Source organism: Oncorhynchus clarkii, chromosome 9 (assembly GCF_045791955.1).
Source record: "Oncorhynchus clarkii lewisi isolate Uvic-CL-2024 chromosome 9, UVic_Ocla_1.0, whole genome shotgun sequence".
NCBI classification, from domain to species: Eukaryota; Metazoa; Chordata; class Actinopteri; order Salmoniformes; family Salmonidae; genus Oncorhynchus; species Oncorhynchus clarkii.
The window spans coordinates 54626835-54646370 of NC_092155.1; the positions used below are offsets into that span (position 1 = coordinate 54626835).

At 42.7% G+C, this 19536-nt stretch overlaps 1 protein-coding gene across 2 annotated transcripts in view; it reads left to right on the forward strand.

Annotated features, from left to right (window-relative positions):
- Positions 1-19536, forward strand: part of LOC139416584 (pleckstrin homology domain-containing family M member 2-like) — a 53378-nt gene that overhangs the window by 10518 nt on the left and 23324 nt on the right. For both annotated transcript variants that reach the window (XM_071165420.1, XM_071165421.1), the window contains exons 5-10: positions 1759-1846; positions 2039-2213; positions 2662-2715; positions 4100-4376; positions 4726-5517; positions 14085-14154. In XM_071165420.1, coding sequence (XP_071021521.1) covers positions 1759-1846; positions 2039-2213; positions 2662-2715; positions 4100-4376; positions 4726-5517; positions 14085-14154 — 1456 coding nt within the window. The remainder of the gene's footprint in view (positions 1-1758; positions 1847-2038; positions 2214-2661; positions 2716-4099; positions 4377-4725; positions 5518-14084; positions 14155-19536) is intronic.

Here is a 19536-nt window from a genome sequence, read left to right on the forward strand (position 1 = left end):
GGTTCAGGCTGTTGAAGATCTCCAGACTGCTTTTCAGTTACCGCAGGACTCCCTTTATGGTCTCCAACTGGTCTTGAATGTACAGAGAGAAAAAATTCATGACCTTTGCCGGAGCTCACACTCAGCCAGAGTGTGAGCTCTTTGTCGCAACATCCTCTCACTGCCAACTGCGTTTTATTTTCAGCAAACTTAACATGTGTAAATAGTTGTATGAACATAACAAGATTCAACAACTGAGACATAAGCTGAACAAGTTCCACAGACATGTGACTAACATAAATGGAATAATGTGTCCCCGAACAAGGGGGGGGGTCAAAATCAAAAGTAACAGTCAGTATCTGGTGTGGCCACCAGGTGCATTAAGTACTACAGTGCATCTCCTCCTCATGGATTTGCCAGTTCTTGCTGTGAGATGTTACCCTGCTCTTCCACCAAGGCACCTGCAAGTTCCCGGACATTTCTGCAGGGAATTGCCCTAGCCCTCACCCTCTGACCCAACGGGTCCCAGATGTACTCAATGAGATTGAGATCTGCGCTCTTCGCTGGCCATGGCAGAACACTGGCATTCCTGTCTTGCAGGAAATCACGCACAGAACAAGCAGTATGGCTGGTGGCATTGTCATGCTGGAGGGCCATGTCAGGATGAGCCTGCAGGAAGGGTACCACATGAGGGAGGAGGATGTCTTCCCTGTAATGCACAGCATTGAGATTGCCTGAAATGACAACAAGCTCAATCCGATGATGCTGTGACACTGCCCCAGACCATGACGGACCCTCCACCTCCAAATTGATCCCGCTCCAAAGTACAGACCTCGGTGTAACGCTCAATCCTTCAACGATAAACACAAATCAGACCATCACCCCTAGTGAGACAAAACCGCGACTCGTCAGTGAAGAGCACTTTTTGCCAGTCCTGTCTGGTCCAGGGACGGTGGGTTTGTGCCCATAGGCGACATTGTTGCTGGTGATGTCTGTTGAGGACCTGCCTTACAACAGGCCTACAAGCCCTCAGTCCAGCCTCTCTCAGCCTATTTCGGACAGTCTGAGCACTGATGGAGGGATTGTGCGTTCCTGGTGTAACTCGGGCAGTTGTTGCCATCCTGTACCTGTCCTGCAGGTGTGATGTTGGGATGTATCGATCCTGTGCATGTGTTACACGTGGTCTGCCACTGCGAGGACGATCAGCTGTCGGTCCTGTCTCCCTGTAGCGCTGTCTTAGGAGTCTCAGTACGGACATTGCAATTAATTTCCCTGGCCACATCTGCAGTCCTCATGCCTCCTTGCAGCATGCCTAAGGCACGTTCACGCAGATGAGCAGGGACCCTGGGCATCTTTCTTTTGGTGTTTTTCAGAGTCAGGAGAAAGGCCTCTTTAGTGTCCTAAGTTTTCATAACTGTGACCTTTATTGCCTACCTTCTGTAAGCTGTTAGTGTCCTAATGACTCTTCCACAGGTGTATGTTCATTAATTGTTTATGGTTCATTGAACACGCATGAGAAACGGTGTTTAAACCTTTTACTATGAAGATCTGTGAAGTTGTTTGGATTATCTTTGAAAGACGTTCCTGAAAAAGGGAGATTTTTGTTGTTGTTGAGTTTACATAAAGGCAGGGTTTAGTGACTAGGCATAAGGATAGTTAATAAGAGTAAAATGATGAACTGAGTAGTAGCAGCATATGATGAGTATGAAAGTGTGTCTGTATGACTAATGCGTATAACCCTTATTGTACATAAACCATCTGCTTTGAATCTCTTTCCAGAAATGCATTGGTGTGCAGCCATGATCACCTCACACTCTTCCTCACATTGGTGTCGGGACTGGAGTTCATTCGCTTTGATCTGGAGTTGGTCAGTTATTAGACAGTGCTTTACAACCATTATAATTCACATTAATACACTTCCAACGGTTCAGGCTTTAACCAAATAATCTAAACATAGTATTTGGTTTGTGTGTAAAACTTATAAATAGTTCAGTCAAAAGGGGATGTGTGATGTAACATCAAGAACACTCTCAAACCCCAATTGTTTTCTGGATGTTAGGATGTCCCTTACTTGGATGTGGCACCCTACATGCCGGAGTACTACAAGCCCCAGAATCTGCTGGACTTTGAGGAGCGCCTTCCCAGCTCTGACAGCCTTTCTCTGCTCTCCTTCACCTCCCTCACCTCTACCAACCTGGAGTGGGACGACAGCGCCATCGCCCCGTCCAGCGAAGGTCGGGCTCCACCTATCCATCTCTTTCATTTTCTCCTTCTCCACCTCTGTCTTTTTTCCACCCCGTCTCTCCCCGTCTGTCTTATGTGGTGTCACTAGTCTAATTCATAGGCTGGTTTGTCAAGTAATGAAGTATTGATGCTGAAGTTGGATCGATCAGGAAGACACTTGTGGCTCATGTGTTTTAATGTAGAAATAGTCGCTTAGCACTCACATTGAAGTGCTCTTCATTGATCACATGGCACAGTATATGAACTCCAGGGTGTGAATGCTTTATCTCCTGTCACTTTCCATAAACCGTTGAGCCCCCATTCATTTGTAGTTTTCTCTGCCTATCCATACCAGTAACTGTTCTCATCAAGTGTATCATATTTCTCTCATATGTCACATTTTCTACCTCTGTCTCGGGCCTTCCAGTTCTAACGTTGAGTCTTATCCCTCCTTTTTAGATTATGATTTCGGTGACATCTTCCCCGTGTTGCAGCAAGCTGCAGACTGGGAAGGTGGGACATGGTTACCCCTCTCCTCCCTTCCTCCCCGATCACAGCATCATGCATGTCCTCCATCCCAGTGTGTGCTCAATGCATTCTGGTCCTCTGTGTAGTCAGTGGTTTAATTGGAGTATCTCAATTGCAATATCAATGCTGAGAGGGAAATGGTAGAGAAGCCAATGAAGGGGCTTCTGTTTTATGCACTTTAGTTTATTGGGAAGTAGGCTAGATGGATTCGTAAGCATATTAAAATCCACTGTTGCTGTGCTTTTACACTTATCTTTTAAGACACTACTGAATCACCTTTATGCAAGAAAATGTGGCACTATTGCCAACATTTCATACGATTTTATTGCCAGGTAAGTTATTTTCTAAGCAGACATTTCTATGCACTGGTGAATTGTTAATGTTGTCTATTATGTTTTAATTAACCACTCAACGTTTATTTTACAAGACGTGACCTTGAAGCTTACGCAGCATTGATGTGGAATAATACTAGAGAACTGCAATGCCTGATGTAGCTGGTACTCACTCTGTTTGGTGTCTGCCGGCATATATGTGGTATATCCTCTATTTCTCATTGGAACCATTGGATTGCATGGCTTTGTTCTACGTTCAACTCTGCCTTCAAAGCTTTTGCCACCAACTGTAGCATGTACTATAGCACTGCATACCACTGCTGGCTTGCTTCTGAAGCTAAGCAGGGTTGGTCCTGGTCAGTTCCTGGATGGGAGACCAGATGCTGCTGGAAGTGGTGTTGGAGGGCCAGTAGGAGGCACTCTTTCCTCTGGTCTAAAAAAATATCCCAATGCCCCAGGGCAGTGATTGGGGACACTGCCCTGTGTAGGGTGCCGTCTTTCGGATGGGACGTTAAAGGGGTTTCCTGACTCTCTGAGGTCATTAAAGATCCCATGGCACTTATCGTAAGAGTAGGGGTGTTAACCCCGGTGTCCTGGCTAAATTCCCAATCTGGCCCTCAAACCATCACGGTCACCTAATAATCCCCAGTTTACAATTGGCTCATTCATCCCCCTCCTCTCCCCTGTAACTATTCCCCAGGTCGTTGCTGCAAATGAGAACATGGCGTGTTCTCAGTCAACTTACCTGGTAAAATAACGGATAAATAAAATAAACTGTCACTGCATTCATTTGACATAGTTTCACCAATGCCTGTCACTCAAAAATATTGTCTTTTTTTCTGCCTGCCTGTCTTTGTCCTGTGCATCCTGTGGGAAATGTGTGGTTGCGTGCCCTAATCCCTGTCCCAGCCAAAGCACCACCATTATCCATTCTCATTATTTGGATCCAGAATGTGTACAGTATCTGTAGCATACTGTATGTGTGAATGTTCTGCTATTTTGTTTACTGTGTGTGTTCCTCTCCCGTCCTGCCGCAGAGGGTGACCTCACCGACCCGGTTATCTGTCCTTGCTCCAGCGCCTCAGACCCTCAGACGGTCTTCAAAGACTCTGTGATTCTCCGGGCTGCCATCATGCCAGTGAGGGGAACTTCCCCACCCCGCAGCCCCACCAGACACAACCCCTTCAACGAGGACTCAGACAACAACACCTCGGCCGACATCACCCCCGTCCACACTGCTAGCCGCCACTCCCACGACACCACCACCACCGTGGACGACACGGAGAGCACCAGCAACGAGCTGGAGGTTATCAGGTACAGCACACACTCCTAACATTAGTCTCTATGGGTAAAACTACATGAGATTTAGGCTAGTTAGCTGCTTAGCCACTAACTGGTTATCAGGTTTATGTTGCCCACACTTTTTCTCAGCCTCAACACACAGAGCTTGGAGTTATTGAATCCAAATGGCATGTTCCAACTTCATTTTAGCTCAACAAACATCGGGGTTATCAGGTCAAGCGAAGCCCTCATTTATTGGCACACTCATACAGGTCAGCAAGTCACCTAGCTTTTTGGCTTGTGAAATGTTAGGAATTCATATGGACCTAGGAGGAGTACACATGGACTAACTATTATGACGTACTGCTTTTTTTTCCACCAGGATGGCCAGACGAAGGAAGCCAGCCAAGAAGCGCCATGTCGTGAAGGGCTCCAGCAACTCCACGGTGAGCAGTGAACAGAACACAGCGGCCTCCGAGCAAGCGGAAGTAGAAGATGGAACCCAGGCGAGAGGGGGAGAGGGGCTGGATGGAGACTCCTGTAGCCCCTCTGTGGGGCCGCCGCAGGGCTCAGGGGCGGAGACAGTGAGGAGAAGGAGAGGGATGGGGGATGAGGAAGGCCAGGAGGAGGATGAGTCAGAGGGTCTCCTGCGGCTTCCGGAGATGACTGACACCTCCATGGACAGTGTGGGCCAGCCCCTACGTGATGTTATGGACCGGCTCAATGGAGCTCTGGACGGGGGGCAGGCCTGGTGGCGACCAGACAGAGAGGAAGAAGATAAGGGGGAGGAGGGGGAGAAGACCCATCAGAGTTCCCTCCCTAGAAGGTCCTCCTCTGGCAGCCCTGAAGCCAACTCCCAGCCCCCGGGGCAGCAGCCCTTTCGGGGGGATCCGATTATTGAGCCGCCTGCCCCTCCGGCCCCTGCAGACGTTTACTGCTTTATCCCCCACAGTTCAGATGCTGCTGCCACGCGTGGTGGCCACCATGACACTGCAGGGCATGGCCAGCCGCAGGCTCTTCCTGGTGGCCATGAAGATGAGAGAGAGGCAGAGGCACCACCAGAACAGGACCCCTTCTTAGAGGAGGCAGGGGTGGTTGAGAATGGATTGCCTGCTGGAGAAACTGAAGAGGACAGGCTCAGTCCAACAGAAAACTCCCATTCTGCAGAATTCAAGTGAGTTGGGAGATTAATTACACATGTTTGGGTGAACCATGAATGGAACCTTTTTTAATCATTGTCTAAGCTGGGGGGGATGTTCTACCCTGCTAACATATAACTGTTTTAAGATGGTCATACCAAGGATCATTGAGCTATTTTATTTAGAATTTTAGAACCCATTTAGGTATCAAAATAATATATAAAACATGTATTTGAAACATTGAATTTGGCCACGAATTAACCCATATAAACGCATTGAATAATAGATTCATACACTTTTAAGTGTCTGTCCTATATCTGAGCGATTATTTTAAAAATGTAAGAAATTATTACATTTTTTACCCATATTTAACCAATTGTTTTGGGCACTAAACTACTTCCATAATACACTGAGTAAAAACATTAGGAACACCTGCTCTTGACCTGGGGAATCCATGTGAAAGCTATGATCCACTTCAATCAGTGTAGATGAACGGGGAGGAGACAGGTTAAAGAAGGATTTTGCAATAATCAATAATAATGTAATACTAGTAAAACACACAATAAATAATAAATATGAAGAACACAATAATTAAGTAAGCATACTATATACATGGTAAAGTTACAATAGCATATTTACAGGGATTTACAAGGAGCAGGGATTTCGCTATACAGTGGGGCAAAAAAGTATTTAGTCAGCCACCAATTGTGCAAGTTCTCCCACTTAAAAAGATGAGAGAGGCCTGTAATTTTCACCATAGGTACACTTCAACTATGACAGACAAAATGAGGGGGAAAAATCCAGAAAATCACATTGTAGGATTTTTTATGAATTTATTTAAGATTTCTGGCTCTCACAGACCTGTAACTTCTTCTTTAACCTTTCTGATCTCCCAATCCCGGATCCGGGATCGTGAATACAGACTCAAGCTCATTACCATAACGCAACGTTAACTATTCATGAAAATCGCAAATGAAATGAAATAAATATGCCATCTCTCAAGCTTAGCCTTTTGTAAAAAACACTGTCATCTCAGATTTTCAAAATATGCTTCTCAACCATAGGAAAACAATCATTTGTGTAAAAGTAGCTAGCTAGCGTAGCATTTAGCGTTAGCATTAGCGTTAGCATCTAGCACGCAACATTTCAACAAAAACATAAAAGCCTTCAAATAAAATAATTTACCTTTGAAGAACTTCGGATGTTTTCAATTTGGAGACTCTCAGTTAGATAGCAAATGCTCAGCTTTTCCAAAAATATTCTTTGTGTATTAGAAATAGCTCCGTTTTGTACATCACATTTGGCTACCAAAAAAAAACGAAAATTCAATCCTCAAAACGCGAACTTTTTTCCAAATTAACTCCATAATATCGACTGAAAACATGGCAAACGTTGTTTAGAATCAATCCTCAAGGTGTTTTTCACATATCTCTTCGATGATATATCGTTCGTGGAAGCATGGTTTCTCCTCTCAATCAAATGGAAAAATACTTGCACCTGGCTTTGCGCACCAATTTCGACGCAGGACACCAGGCGGACACTTGGAAAATGTAGTCTCTTATGGTCAATCTTCCAATGATATGCCTACAAATACGTAACAATGCTGCCGACATCTTGGGGAAACGGCAGAAGGTCTAAGCTTATTCCTGTCGCATTCACAGCCATATAAGGAGACATTAGAAAACAGAGCTTCAGAAATTCTGCTCATTTCCTGTTTGACGTTTCATCTTGGTTTCGCCTGTAGAATGAGTTCTGGGGCACTTACAGACAAAATCTTTGCAGATTCTGAAACTTCAGAGTGTTTTCTTTCCAAAACTGTCAAGAATATGCATAGTCGAGCATCTTTTCGTGACAAAATATCGCGCTTAAAACGGGAACGTTTTTTATCCAAAAATGAAATAGCGCCCCTAGAGATGCAACAGGTTAAGAGGCTCCTCTGTCCTCCACTCGTTACTCGTATTAATGGCACCTGTTTGAACTTGTTATCAATATAAAAAAACACCTGTCCACAACCTCAAACAGTCACACTCCAAACTCCACTATGGCCAAGACCAAAGAGCTGTCAAAGGACACCAGAAACAAAATTGTAGACCTGCACCAGGCTGGGAAGACTGAATCTGCAATAGGTAAGCAGCTTGGTTTGAAGAAATCAACTGTGGGAGCAATTATTAGGAAATGGATGACATACAAGACCACTGATAATCTCCCTCGATCTGGGGCTCCATGCAAGATCTCACCCCGTGGGGTCCAAATAATTACAAGAACGGTGAGCAAAAATCCCAGAACCACACGGGGGGACCTGGTGAATGACCTGCAGAGAGCTGGGACCAAAGTAACAAAGCCTACCATCAGTAACACACTACGCCGCCAGGGACTCAAATCCTGCAGTGCCAGACGTGTCCCCCTGCTTAAGCCAGTACATGTCCAGGCCCATCTGAAATTTGCTAGAGAGCATTTGGATGATCCAGAAGAAGATTGGGAGAATGTCATATGGTCAGATGAAACCAAAATATAACTTTTTGGTAAAAACTCAACTCGTTGTGTTTGGAGGACAAAGAATGCTGAGTTGCATCCAAATAATACCATACCTACTGTGAAGCATGGGGGTGGAAACATGCTTTGGGGCTGTTTTTCTGCAAAGGGACCAGGACGACTGATCCGTGTAAAGCAAAGAATGAATAGGGCCATGTATCGTGAGATTTTGAGTGAAAACCTCCTTCCATCAGCAAGGGCATTGAAGATGAAACGTGGCTGGGTCTTTCAGCATGACAATGATCCCAAACACACCGCCCGGGCAACGAAGGAGTGGCTTCGTAAGAAGCATTTCAAGGTCCTGGAGTGGCCTAGCCAGTCTCCAGATCTCAACCCCATAGAAAATCTTTGGAGGGAGTTGAAAGTCCGTGTTGCCCAGCAACAGCCCCAAAACATCACTGCTCCAGAGGAGATCTGCATGAATGGGACAAAATACCAGCAACAGTGTGTGAAAACCTTGTGAAGACTTACAGAAAACGTTTGACCTCTGTCATTGCCAACAAAGGGTATATAACAAAGTATTGAGAAACCTTTCTTATTGACCAAATACTTATTTTCCACCATAATTTGCAAATAAATTCATTAAAAATCCTACAATGTGATTTTCTGAATTTTTTTCTTCTAATTTTGTCTGTCATAGTTGAAGTGTACCTATGATGAAGATTACAGGCCTCTCTCATCTTTTTAAGTGGGAGAACTTGCACAATTGGTGGCTGACTAAATACTTTTTTGCCCCACTGTATATATATATTTTAAATAGGTTAAGTCAGTTAAGAACAAATTATTATTTACATTGACGTCCTACACCGGATAATGGAGTGATGGAGGGTAGATACAGTATGTACATGTATGTAAGGTATGTACATGTATGTAAGGTGACTAGGCAAAAGGATATAAGATGAACAGAGTAGCTGCAGCTTGTATGTGAGTGTGTGTGTGTGTGTAGAGTACATATTATGTGTGAGTGAGCAGATGATGGAGTGAGTGTAGGGCCTGTAAGTGTGCATATAGACAGTGTAAAAATAAAAGGTCAATAAAGATGCAAGGTTAACTCAGTCTGTGTAGCTATTTTGTTAGCTATTTATCAGTCTTATTGCCTGGGAAGAAAGCTTTTCAAGAGCCTGTTGGTGTTAGACTTGATCCACTGGTACTGCTTGCCGTGTGGAAGAGGAGAGAATAGTCTATGGCTTGGGTGGTTGGAGTCTTTAACGATTTTACTGGCCTTCCTTCCACACCGTCTGACAAACAGTGATTTCAGAAAGTATTCAGACCCCTTCACTTTGTCCACATTTTGTTACATTACAGCCTTATTCTAAAATCGATTGAGGATGTATTTATTATGTATATAGACTCCCCTTTTTTTTTCTTTTTTTTTCTACTGTGTTATTGACTTGTTAATTGTTTACTTACTCCATGTGTAACTTTGTGTTGTCTGTTCACACTGCTATGCTTTATCTTGGCCAGGTCACAGTTGCAAATGAGAACTTGTTCTCAACTAGCCTACCTGGTTAAATAAAGGTGAAATAAAAAAATAAAAAAATAAAAAATATTTAATCTACACACAATACCGTATAATGACAGTGAAAACAGGTTTTTAGAAATGTTTGCAAAACATTAGTATTCAGACCCTTTGCTATGAGACCCGAAATTGACCTCAGGCGCATCCTTTTTCCATTGATCATCCCTGCGATGTTTCTACAACTTGGAGTCCCCCTGTGGTAAATTAAATTAATTGGACATGATTTGGAAAGGCACACCTGTCTATATAAGGTCCCACAGTTGACAGTGCATGTCAGAGCAAAAACCAAACCTTGAGGTCAAAGGAATTGTCTGTAGTACTCCGAGACAGGATTGTGTCATGGCATAGATCTGGGGAAGGGTACCAACACATTTTATGCAGCATTGAAGGTCCCAAAGAACACACTGGCCTCCATCATTTTTAAATGGAAGAAGTTTGGAACCACCAAGACTCTTCCTAGAGCTGACAGCCTGGCCAAAAGGAGCAATCGGGTGAGAAGGGCCTTGGTCAGGAAGGTGAACAAGAACCCGATGGTCAGGGAGGTGACCAAGAGCCTGATGGTCACTGACAGAGATCCATAGTTCCTCTGTGGAGATGGGAGAACCTTCCAGAAGGACAACCATTTCTGCAGCACTCCACCAAGCAGGCCTTTTATGGTACAGTGGCCAGATGGAACACACTCCTTCATAAAAGGCACATGATAGCCCGCTTGGAGTTTGCCAAAAGGCACCTAATGGACTCTCAGACCATGAGAAACAAGATTCTCTGGTCTGATACAACCAAGATTGAACTCTTTGGCCTGAATACCAAGTGTCACGTCTGTAGGAAACCAGGCACTGCTCATCACCTGGCCAATACCATCCCTTTGGTGAATCTTAGTGGTGGCAGCATCATCTTTGGGGATTGTTTTTCAGCAGCAGGGACTAGGAGACTATTCAGGATCGAGGGAAAGATGAACAGAGCAAAGTAGAGAGAGATCCTTAATGAAAACCTGCTCCAGAGCACGCAGGACCTCAGACTGGGGCAAAAGTTCACCTTCCAACAGGACAACGACCCTAAGCACACAGCCAAGACAATGCAGGAGCGTCTTTGGGAGTCTCTGAATTAGAGGTCGACCGATTAATCGGAATGTCTGATTAACTAAGGCCGATTTCAAGTTTTCATAACAATCGGAAATCGGTAATTTTGGATGCCGATTTTTGCCGGTTTTTATTTTATTTTACGCCTTTTATTTCATCTTTATTTAACTAGGCAAGTCAGTTAAGAACACATTCTTATTTTCAATGACGGCCTAGGAACGGTTGGTTAACTGCCTCGTTCAGGGGCAGAATGACAGGTTTTTACCTTGTCAGCTCAGGGATTCAGTCTTGTAACCTTACGGTTAACTAGTCCAACGCTCTAACCATCTGCCTCACGAGGAGCCCGCCTGTTACGCGAATGCAGTAAGAAGCCAAGGTAAGTTGCTAGCTAGCATAAAACTTAATCAATCATAATCACTAATTATAACTATATATGGTTATTGATATTACTAGTTTATCTAGCGTGTCCTGCTTTGCATATAATCGATGCAGTGCGCATTCGCGAAAAAGTACTGTCGTTGCTCCAACGTGTACCTAACCATAAACACCAATGCCTTTCTTAAAATCTATACACAGAAGTATATAATTTTAAACCTGCATATTTTGCTAAAAGAAATCCAGGTTAGCAGGCAATATTAACCAGGTGAAATTGTGTCACTTCTCTTGCGTTCATTGCATGCAGAGTCAGGGTATATGCAACAGTTTTGGCCGCCTGGCTCATTGAGAACTAATTTGCCAGAATTTTACGTAATTATGACATAACATTGAAGGTTGTGCAATGTAACAGGAATATTTAGACTGATGGATGCCACCCGTTAGATAAAATACGGAACGGTTCCGTATTTCACTGAAAGAATAAACGTCTTGTTTTCGAGATGATAGTTTCCGGATTCGACCATATTAATGACCTAAGGCTCGCATTTCTGTGTGTTATTATGTTATAATTAAGTCTATGATTTGATAGAGCAGTCTGACTGAGCGATGGTAGGCACCAGCAGTCTCATAAGCATTCATTCAAACAGCACTTTCGTGCGTTTTGCTAGCAGCTCTGCTGTTTATGACCTCAAGCCTATCGACTCCCGAGATTAGGCGGGTGTAACGATGTGATGTGAAATGGCTAGCTAGTTAGCGGGGTGTGCGCTAATAGCGTTTCAAACATCACTCGCTCTGAGACTTGGAGTAGTTGTTCCCCTTGCTCTGCATGGGTAACGCTGCTTCGATGGTGGCTGTTGTCGTTGTGTTCCTGGTCCGAGCCCAGGTAGGAGCGAGGAGAGGTACGGAAGCTAGACCGTTACACTGGCAATACTAAAGTGCCAATTGACCAAAAGTCAAAGGTATATGAAATACAAATGGTATAGAGAGAAATAGTCCTATAATTCCTATAATAACTACAACCTAAAACTTCTTACCTGGGAATATTGAAGACTCATGTTAAGAGGAACCACCAGCTTTCATATGTTATTATGTTCTGAGCAAGGAACTTAAACTTTAGCTTTCTTACATGGCACATATTGCACTTTTACTTTCTTCTCCAACACTTTTGTTTTTGCATTATTTAAACCAAATCGAAATTATTTATTTGAGGCTAAATTGATTTTATTGCTGTATTATATTAAGTTAAAATAAGTGTTCATTCAGTATTGTTGTAATTGTCGTTATTACAAATAAAGTTTAAAAAATCGGCCGATTTAATCGGCACTGGCTTTTTTTTGTCCTCCAATAATCGGTATCGGCGTTGAAAAATCATACTCGGTCGACCTCTACTCTGAATTGCCTTGAGTGGCCCAGCCACAGCCCAAACTTGAACCTGATCGAACATCTCTGGTGAGACCTGAAAGTAGCTGTGGGGCGACGCTCCCCATCCAACCTGACAGAGCTTGAGAGGATCTATAATTGCTGCCAAAGGTGCTTCAACAAAGTACTGTGTTAAGGGTCTGAATACTTAAGTAATTATGATATTTCAGTTTAACATTTGTACTAAATTACCTGTTTTTGTTTTGTCATTATGGAGTATTGTATTTCAATTGATGAGGATTATTTATTCTTTAATAATTTTTAGAATAAGCCTGTAATGTAACAAAGTGGAAAAAGTGAAGGGGTCTGAATACTTTCCGAATGCATTTTATATGTCCTGGATGGCAGGAGCTCGGCCCCAGTGATGTACTGGGCTGTCCGCACCACCCTCTAGCACCATACCAGGCAGTGATGCAGCCAGTCAAGATGCTCTCAATGGAACTACTGTAGAAGTTTTTGAGGATTTAAGGGCCCATGCCAAACTTTTTCAGCCTCCTGAGGGGAAAGAGGCGCTGTCGCACCTTTTGTACGTGTGTGCTTGGACCATTTTTAAGTCTTTAGTGATTTGGACACAGAGGAACTGGAAGTATGTGTGCTATTCAGAGGGTGAGTGGACAAGGCCAAAGGTTTGTTTCTTTGAACAGGGTATGGTAGTAGGTGCCAGGCGCAACGCTGCTGGATTTTTCACACTCAGTTTCCCATGTCTGTCAAGAATAATCCACCACCCAAAGGAAGTCGAGTCAACTTGACACAACTGTGGGAAGCATTGGAGTCTCACCATATGCCAGTATCACTGTGGAACGCTTTTGACACCTTGTGGAGTCCATGCCCTGACGAATTGAGTAAGTTCTAAGGGCAAAAGGGGGTTCAACTCAATATTAGGAATGTGTTCCTAATATTTTGTACACTCTGTTTATACCTTCATTTTCCGACATGTACGTGCTAGTGAGAGTCTAACCTTTCCATAGAGGGGTCATATTAGTGCGTAGCTCAAACTGTTCGGACGCAACAGACAGAAGTTGGCAGATAAGCGGTACCAACTTCAGTCGAGTTCCATGATGCTTTTGGCCGTAGAGCGAAACAGAGAACACCATCGTGTTCATGAGAGTCTCATCTTTACGTAGAGTGGTCAGATGATTAGTTTGTAGGCCAAACCATTCAGACACTACAGACACTTTAGCGACAACATCGATTTTTGGGATGTCTCACTGTCTGACAAACACCGCTCTAGCTCGGCCACGTTCCACCGCAGATGCGGAAGGCCACTGTTGGTGGATAAAAAAATAGACTGATTTTGATGGTGATTTTTGTTACTATGCAAGTTAGATTGACATCGACTCTAGCGGTTTTTAAAGGCACAATATCTGGATTTTTTTCTTTTTAATGTCCACCTGGTTTCAGTTTGACATAACAATCAATGTATAGTGTAGAGAATCATTGTACCATCTTTTTCAATAACAAAAAAATCTATCTTGGCAGAAATAGCTTGTTTTTGTAGCTGTATGAGTCTGATGTACAAAACTGAAAGTAAAAATAAACAAATGAAACTTACTGAAGGGAAGCAATCAGAATGACAGATCTATTACTAGCATTTCGATCGGAAATCTGTCGGTCGTTCACAAAATTACATAACTGTTAAGCCTTTTTTGGGGCGATTCTGATTGTGTGGCTGTTTCAGGGTGGACAACAATCACCTGCTACTGCTCATGATCCACGTCTTCAGAGAGACCGAGGAGCAGCTCTTCAAGGTAAGCCTAGTATATTATGTTGGGTGGAGGGGGTGTAATCAGGCTGTGTGCTTAGGGTTGTTGAAGGTCAATCTTCGCCCTTGTTCTGAGCACTCCGGAGCAGGTTTTAATCAAGGATCTCTCTGTACTTTGCTCCGTTCTTCCTTCTTTCTTTCGATCCTGACTCGTCTCCCAGTCCCTGCCGCTGAAAAATATCACCACAGCATGATGCTGCCACCACCATGCTTCACCGTAGGGATGGTGCCAGATTTCCTCCAGACGTGACCCTTTTTTATTCAGGCCAAAGAGTTTCATCTTGGGTTTCATCAGATCAGAGAATCTTGTTTCTCATGGTCTCAGAGTCCTTTAGGTGCAAGCGGGCTGTCATGTACCTTTTACTGAGGAGTGGCTTCCGTCTGGACACTCTACCATAAAGGCCTGATTGGTGGAGTGCTGCAGAGATGGTTGTCCTTCTGGAATGTTATCCCAAATCCACAGAGGAACTCTGGAGCTCTATCAGAGTGACCATCGGGTTCTTGGTCACTTCCCTGACCAAGGCCCCTCTCTCCCGATTGCTCAGTGTGGCTGGGCGGCCAGCTCTAGGAAGAGTCTTGGTGGTTCCAAACTTATTCCATTTAAGAATGATGGAGGCCACTGTGTTCTTGAACCTTCAATGCTGCAGAATTTTTGTTGTGCCTCGACACAATCCTGTCTTGGACCTCTACGGAAAATTCCTTCGACCTCATGCCTTGGTTTTTGCTCTGACATGCACCATCAACTGTGGGAGCTTATTATAGACAGATGTATTTCTAAATAATTTCCAATTAATTGAATTTATCACAGGTGAACTCCAGTCAAATTGTAGAAACAACTCAGGGATGATCAATGGAAACAGGATGTACCTGAGCTCAATTTCGAGTCTCATAGCAAAGGGTCTGAATATTTATGTAAATAAGGTAAATAAATGTGCAAAAATATCTAAACCTGTTTTCACTTTCTCATAATGGGGTATTGTGTGTAGCTTGATAAAGAAAATAAGGCTGTAATGTAAAAAATGTGGAAAAAGGGAAGGGGTCTGAATACTTTCCGAATGCACTGCATTTGTTTTTTTTTTAAAGTTTTTTTTAGAGCCTTTGTTCATGATTTTTCAAGGCCCCCGTAGTTTCTCAAAAACATGTGAAATCACAAAGGTGTCTGGACCCTTCCATAACATGCCATTTACTTAAAAAAATAGAAGTACTCCTTTAATAGACAAGGACAGAACTATATACCGTAATTTCCGGACTATAAGTCGCTACTTTTTTCCCACGCGGTTTATACAATGACGCGGCTAATTTATGGATTTTTCCCGCTTTCACAAGATTCATGCCGCCAAAAAACTGAGGACCGTCACATAATGTGCGCTCAAACTTCCCATCATTCTGATTACGGTAGTAATTTTGTCACCCTCATGGCAAAGACACAAAGAAATGCATATGATGCAGCTTTCAAGTTGAAGGCGATCGATCTGGCTGTTGGAAAAGGAAATAGAGCTGCTGACAGCTTGGAGCATTGTCAAAAAATCCACTATCATCAACGGGTTTCGAAAGGCTGGACTGCTGCGTGTTGAAGAGGGCAGCGATCCAACATCGGATGAAGCAATTCTGAGGCTATTCAACTCCGACAACGAAGGAGATGGTTTCAGTGCACATGAGGAGGAAGATAGTGACCAATGACTTTCTTGGTAGGCTACTGTTTAATTTTTGTTACACGCCGTGTTTTGTTAAAGCCTATTTATATTTGTTACAAGCCGTGTTTCGTTTAAAGGCTGTGTAAAGTTAATTTGTTTCAATGTACCGGTAGGCACCTGCGGCTTATTTATGTACAAAATACATATTTTTTTATAATTCAGTGGGTGCGGTTTATATTCAGGTGCGCTTAATAGTCCAGCAATTACGGTACATTTAAAACATCACACATAGTCTACATATCAGTAGAAACAAACAATAGCTACAGTGCCTTGCAAAAGTATTCGGCCCCCTTGAACTTTGCGACCTTTTGCCACATTTCAGGCTTCAAACATAAAGATTTAAACTGTATTTTTTTGTGAAGAATCAACAACAAGTGGGACACAATCATGAAGTGGAACGACATTTATTGGATATTTCAAACTTTTTTAACAAATCAAAAACTGAAAAATTGGGCGTGCAAAATTATTCAGCCCCCTTAAGTTAATACTTTGTAGCGCCACCTTTTGCTGCGATTACAGCTGTAAGTCGCTTGGGGTATGTCTCTATCAGTTTTGCACATCGAGAGACTGAATTTTTTTCCCATTCCCCCTTGCAAAACAGCTCGAGCTCAGTGAGGTTGGATGGAGAGCATTTGTGAACAGCAGTTTTCAGTTCTTTCCACAGATTCTCGATTGGATTCAGGTCTGGACTTTGACTTGGCCATTCTAACACCTGGATATGTTAATTTTTGAACCATTCCATTGTAGATTTTGCTTTATGTTTTGGATCATTGTCTTGTTGGAAGACAAATCTCCGTCCCAGTCTCAGGTCTTTTGCAGACTCCATCAGGTTTTCTTCCAGAATGGTCCTGTATTTGGCTCCATCCATCTTCCCATCAATTTTAACCATCTTCCCTGTCCCTGCTGAAGAAAAGCAGGCCCAAACCATGATGCTGCCACCACCATGTTTGACAGTGGGGAGGGTGTGTTCAGGGTGATGAGCTGTGTTGCTTTTATGCCAAACATAACGTTTTGCATTGTTGCCAAAAAGTTCAATTTTGGTTTCATCTGACCAGAGCACCTTTTTCCACATGTTTGGTGTGTCTCCCAGGTGGCTTGTGGCAAACTTTAAACAACACTTTTTATGGATATCTTTAAGAAATGGCTTTCTTCTTGCCACTCTTCCATAAAGGCCAGATTTGTGCAATATACGACTGATTGTTGTCCTATGGACAGAGTCTCCCACCTCAGCTGTAGATCTCTGCAGTTCATCCAGAGTGATCATGGGCCTCTTGGCTGCATCTCTGATCAGTCTTCTCCTTGTATGAGCTGAAAGTTTAGAGGGACGGCCAGGTCTTGGTAGATTTGCAGTGGTCTGATACTCCTTCCATTTCAATATTATCGCTTGCACAGTGCTCCTTGGGATGTTTAAAGCTTGGGAAATCTTTTTGTATCCAAATCCGGCTTTAAACGTCTTCACAACAGTATCTCGGACCTGCCTGGTGTGTTCCTTGTTCTTCATGATGCTCTCTGCGCTTTTAACGGACCTCTGAGACTATCACAGTGCAGGTGCATTTATACGGAGACTTGATTACACACAGGTGGATTGTATTTATCATCATTAGTCATTTAGGTCAACATTGGATCATTCAGAGATCCTCACTGAACTTCTGGAGTGAGTTTGCTGCACTGAAAGTAAAGGGGCTGAATAATTTTGCACGCCCAATTATTCAGTTTTTGATTTGTTAAAAAAGTTTGAAATATCCAATAAATGTCGTTCCACTTCATGATTGTGTCCCACTTGTTGTTTATTCTTCACAAAAAAATACAGTTTTATATCTTTATGTTTGAAGCCTGAAATGTGGCAAAAGGTCGTAAAGTTCAAGGGGGCCGAATACTTTCGCAAGGCACTGTATGTCAAATAGGGAAGAGGCGTTGTGCGGCGAGGTGTTAATCTTTTTTTTGATACCAGGTTTGCTGTTCACTTGAGGAATCTTTGATGGAAGGGAGTTCCATGCAATCATCCTGTACATTTTCTTGATTTTGTTATGGTTTTGGGGACCGTGAAAAGACCCCTGGTGGCATGTCTGGTGGGTAAGTGTGTGTGTGTGTCAGTGCTGTGCGTAAGTTGCCTATGCAAACAATTTGGAATTTCCAACATGTCGTTTTTTAAATTAAAAATAAGAAGTCATGCAGTCAGTCTCTCCTCTACTTTTAGCCAAGAGAGACATATGCATACTGTTGTATTGATTAGGGTTGAACCCATTTAGTCGGCAGTCAATTGTTTGGTCAATAGGCTGTTGGTCGACATTTCTTTAGTCACAAATTGATTTAAGTGGTGCACAAGACACATGTCTGAATCACACCTGTCTCAGTGGACTAATCCATTACGGAGGCCACAGGGCTGGCGCAGTCCATCACTCTTAAGACGTGGTACTGAAATTGTACATGGTTATATTATGTTAGAATAATGGTGCAACACTAATAAATATAATATTATTTTATAACAAACACGCTTTCTCCCGCGATGGATATCGGTTGCTGTTCGCGGTTCTGAAACATAATCTTCAGTACGTCATTAAATTTGCGCCTTTCCTTATATGTTGGTATGTGCATAATAGCAAACTTAACCAGCATATTGGTGTTGAGAACGATGCTGCTGAGGCAGCAGCAGAGTGAGGAAACCACCCTTGGCTTAATTGTTTAAGAAAATTGAAGAGAGAGTATACCTTAAGTAGGTCTATAAGTAATAATAGCCCAACTTTTAAGCGTGCCTAGCTTTAGAAATCATCCATAATATCTACAGAAATAAGACAGATCCGGCTTCTGTTGCCAGTTTGAGTGATTAATAGTCTACCGAATCCGTAAGTATGCATGTTTCATGTAAAGAGAGCAACGATGGAGGGAATAGGGAATGTTTTTCCACAAAAATGGCTATTTCTGTAACAGATCTTTCCCTCAGAGAAACAAGTAAGAAATTAAATGGCTATAATGATGTTTCTTTCAACCAATTCTAAGTAATTTGTGTCAGTGCAGTTTTATTTTGAAGGCCCATCTCTATAAGCATGCTAAAAGTCTGTTGTTAATTTGTTTACAGAGAAATAGTATTGTATCTGGTCAAAACAAAAAATTGATCCAAAAGTTGAATAAGAGTCGGCAGCAAGCTGATTGGTTGGCTGGTAACGGAATGACTGTCCTCGAACCTGGAGGGAAGCCATTTTTTGACAAATGACAAATAGGAGTGGCGATATAGTTCTCTACCATCCTCAATAACTTTCCATTCTAAGTTGTCAATACCAGGTGGTTTCTCATTATTGATGGACAACAATACCTTTTCCACCTCACCCACACTAACGATACACAATTTTGAATTACAATGCTTTCCCTTCATTGTTTGGTATTTTATGCATGAATATGATGGCTCACAGTTGTTGGCGTTTCATGCCTAAGTTTGCCTACTTTGCCAATGAAATAGTCAATAATGTAATTGGCAACATCAAAAGGTTTTGTGATAAATGAGCTATCTGATTTAATGAAAGATGGAGTTGAATTCGTCTTTCTGACCCATAATTTCATTTGTATTATACCAAAGCTTTTTTTCGTCATACTTTGTCATTTATCTTGGTTTCATTAATACAATTTATTCTTCTTTTTGTTCAGTTTAGTCACACAATTTCTCAATTTACAGTAAGTTT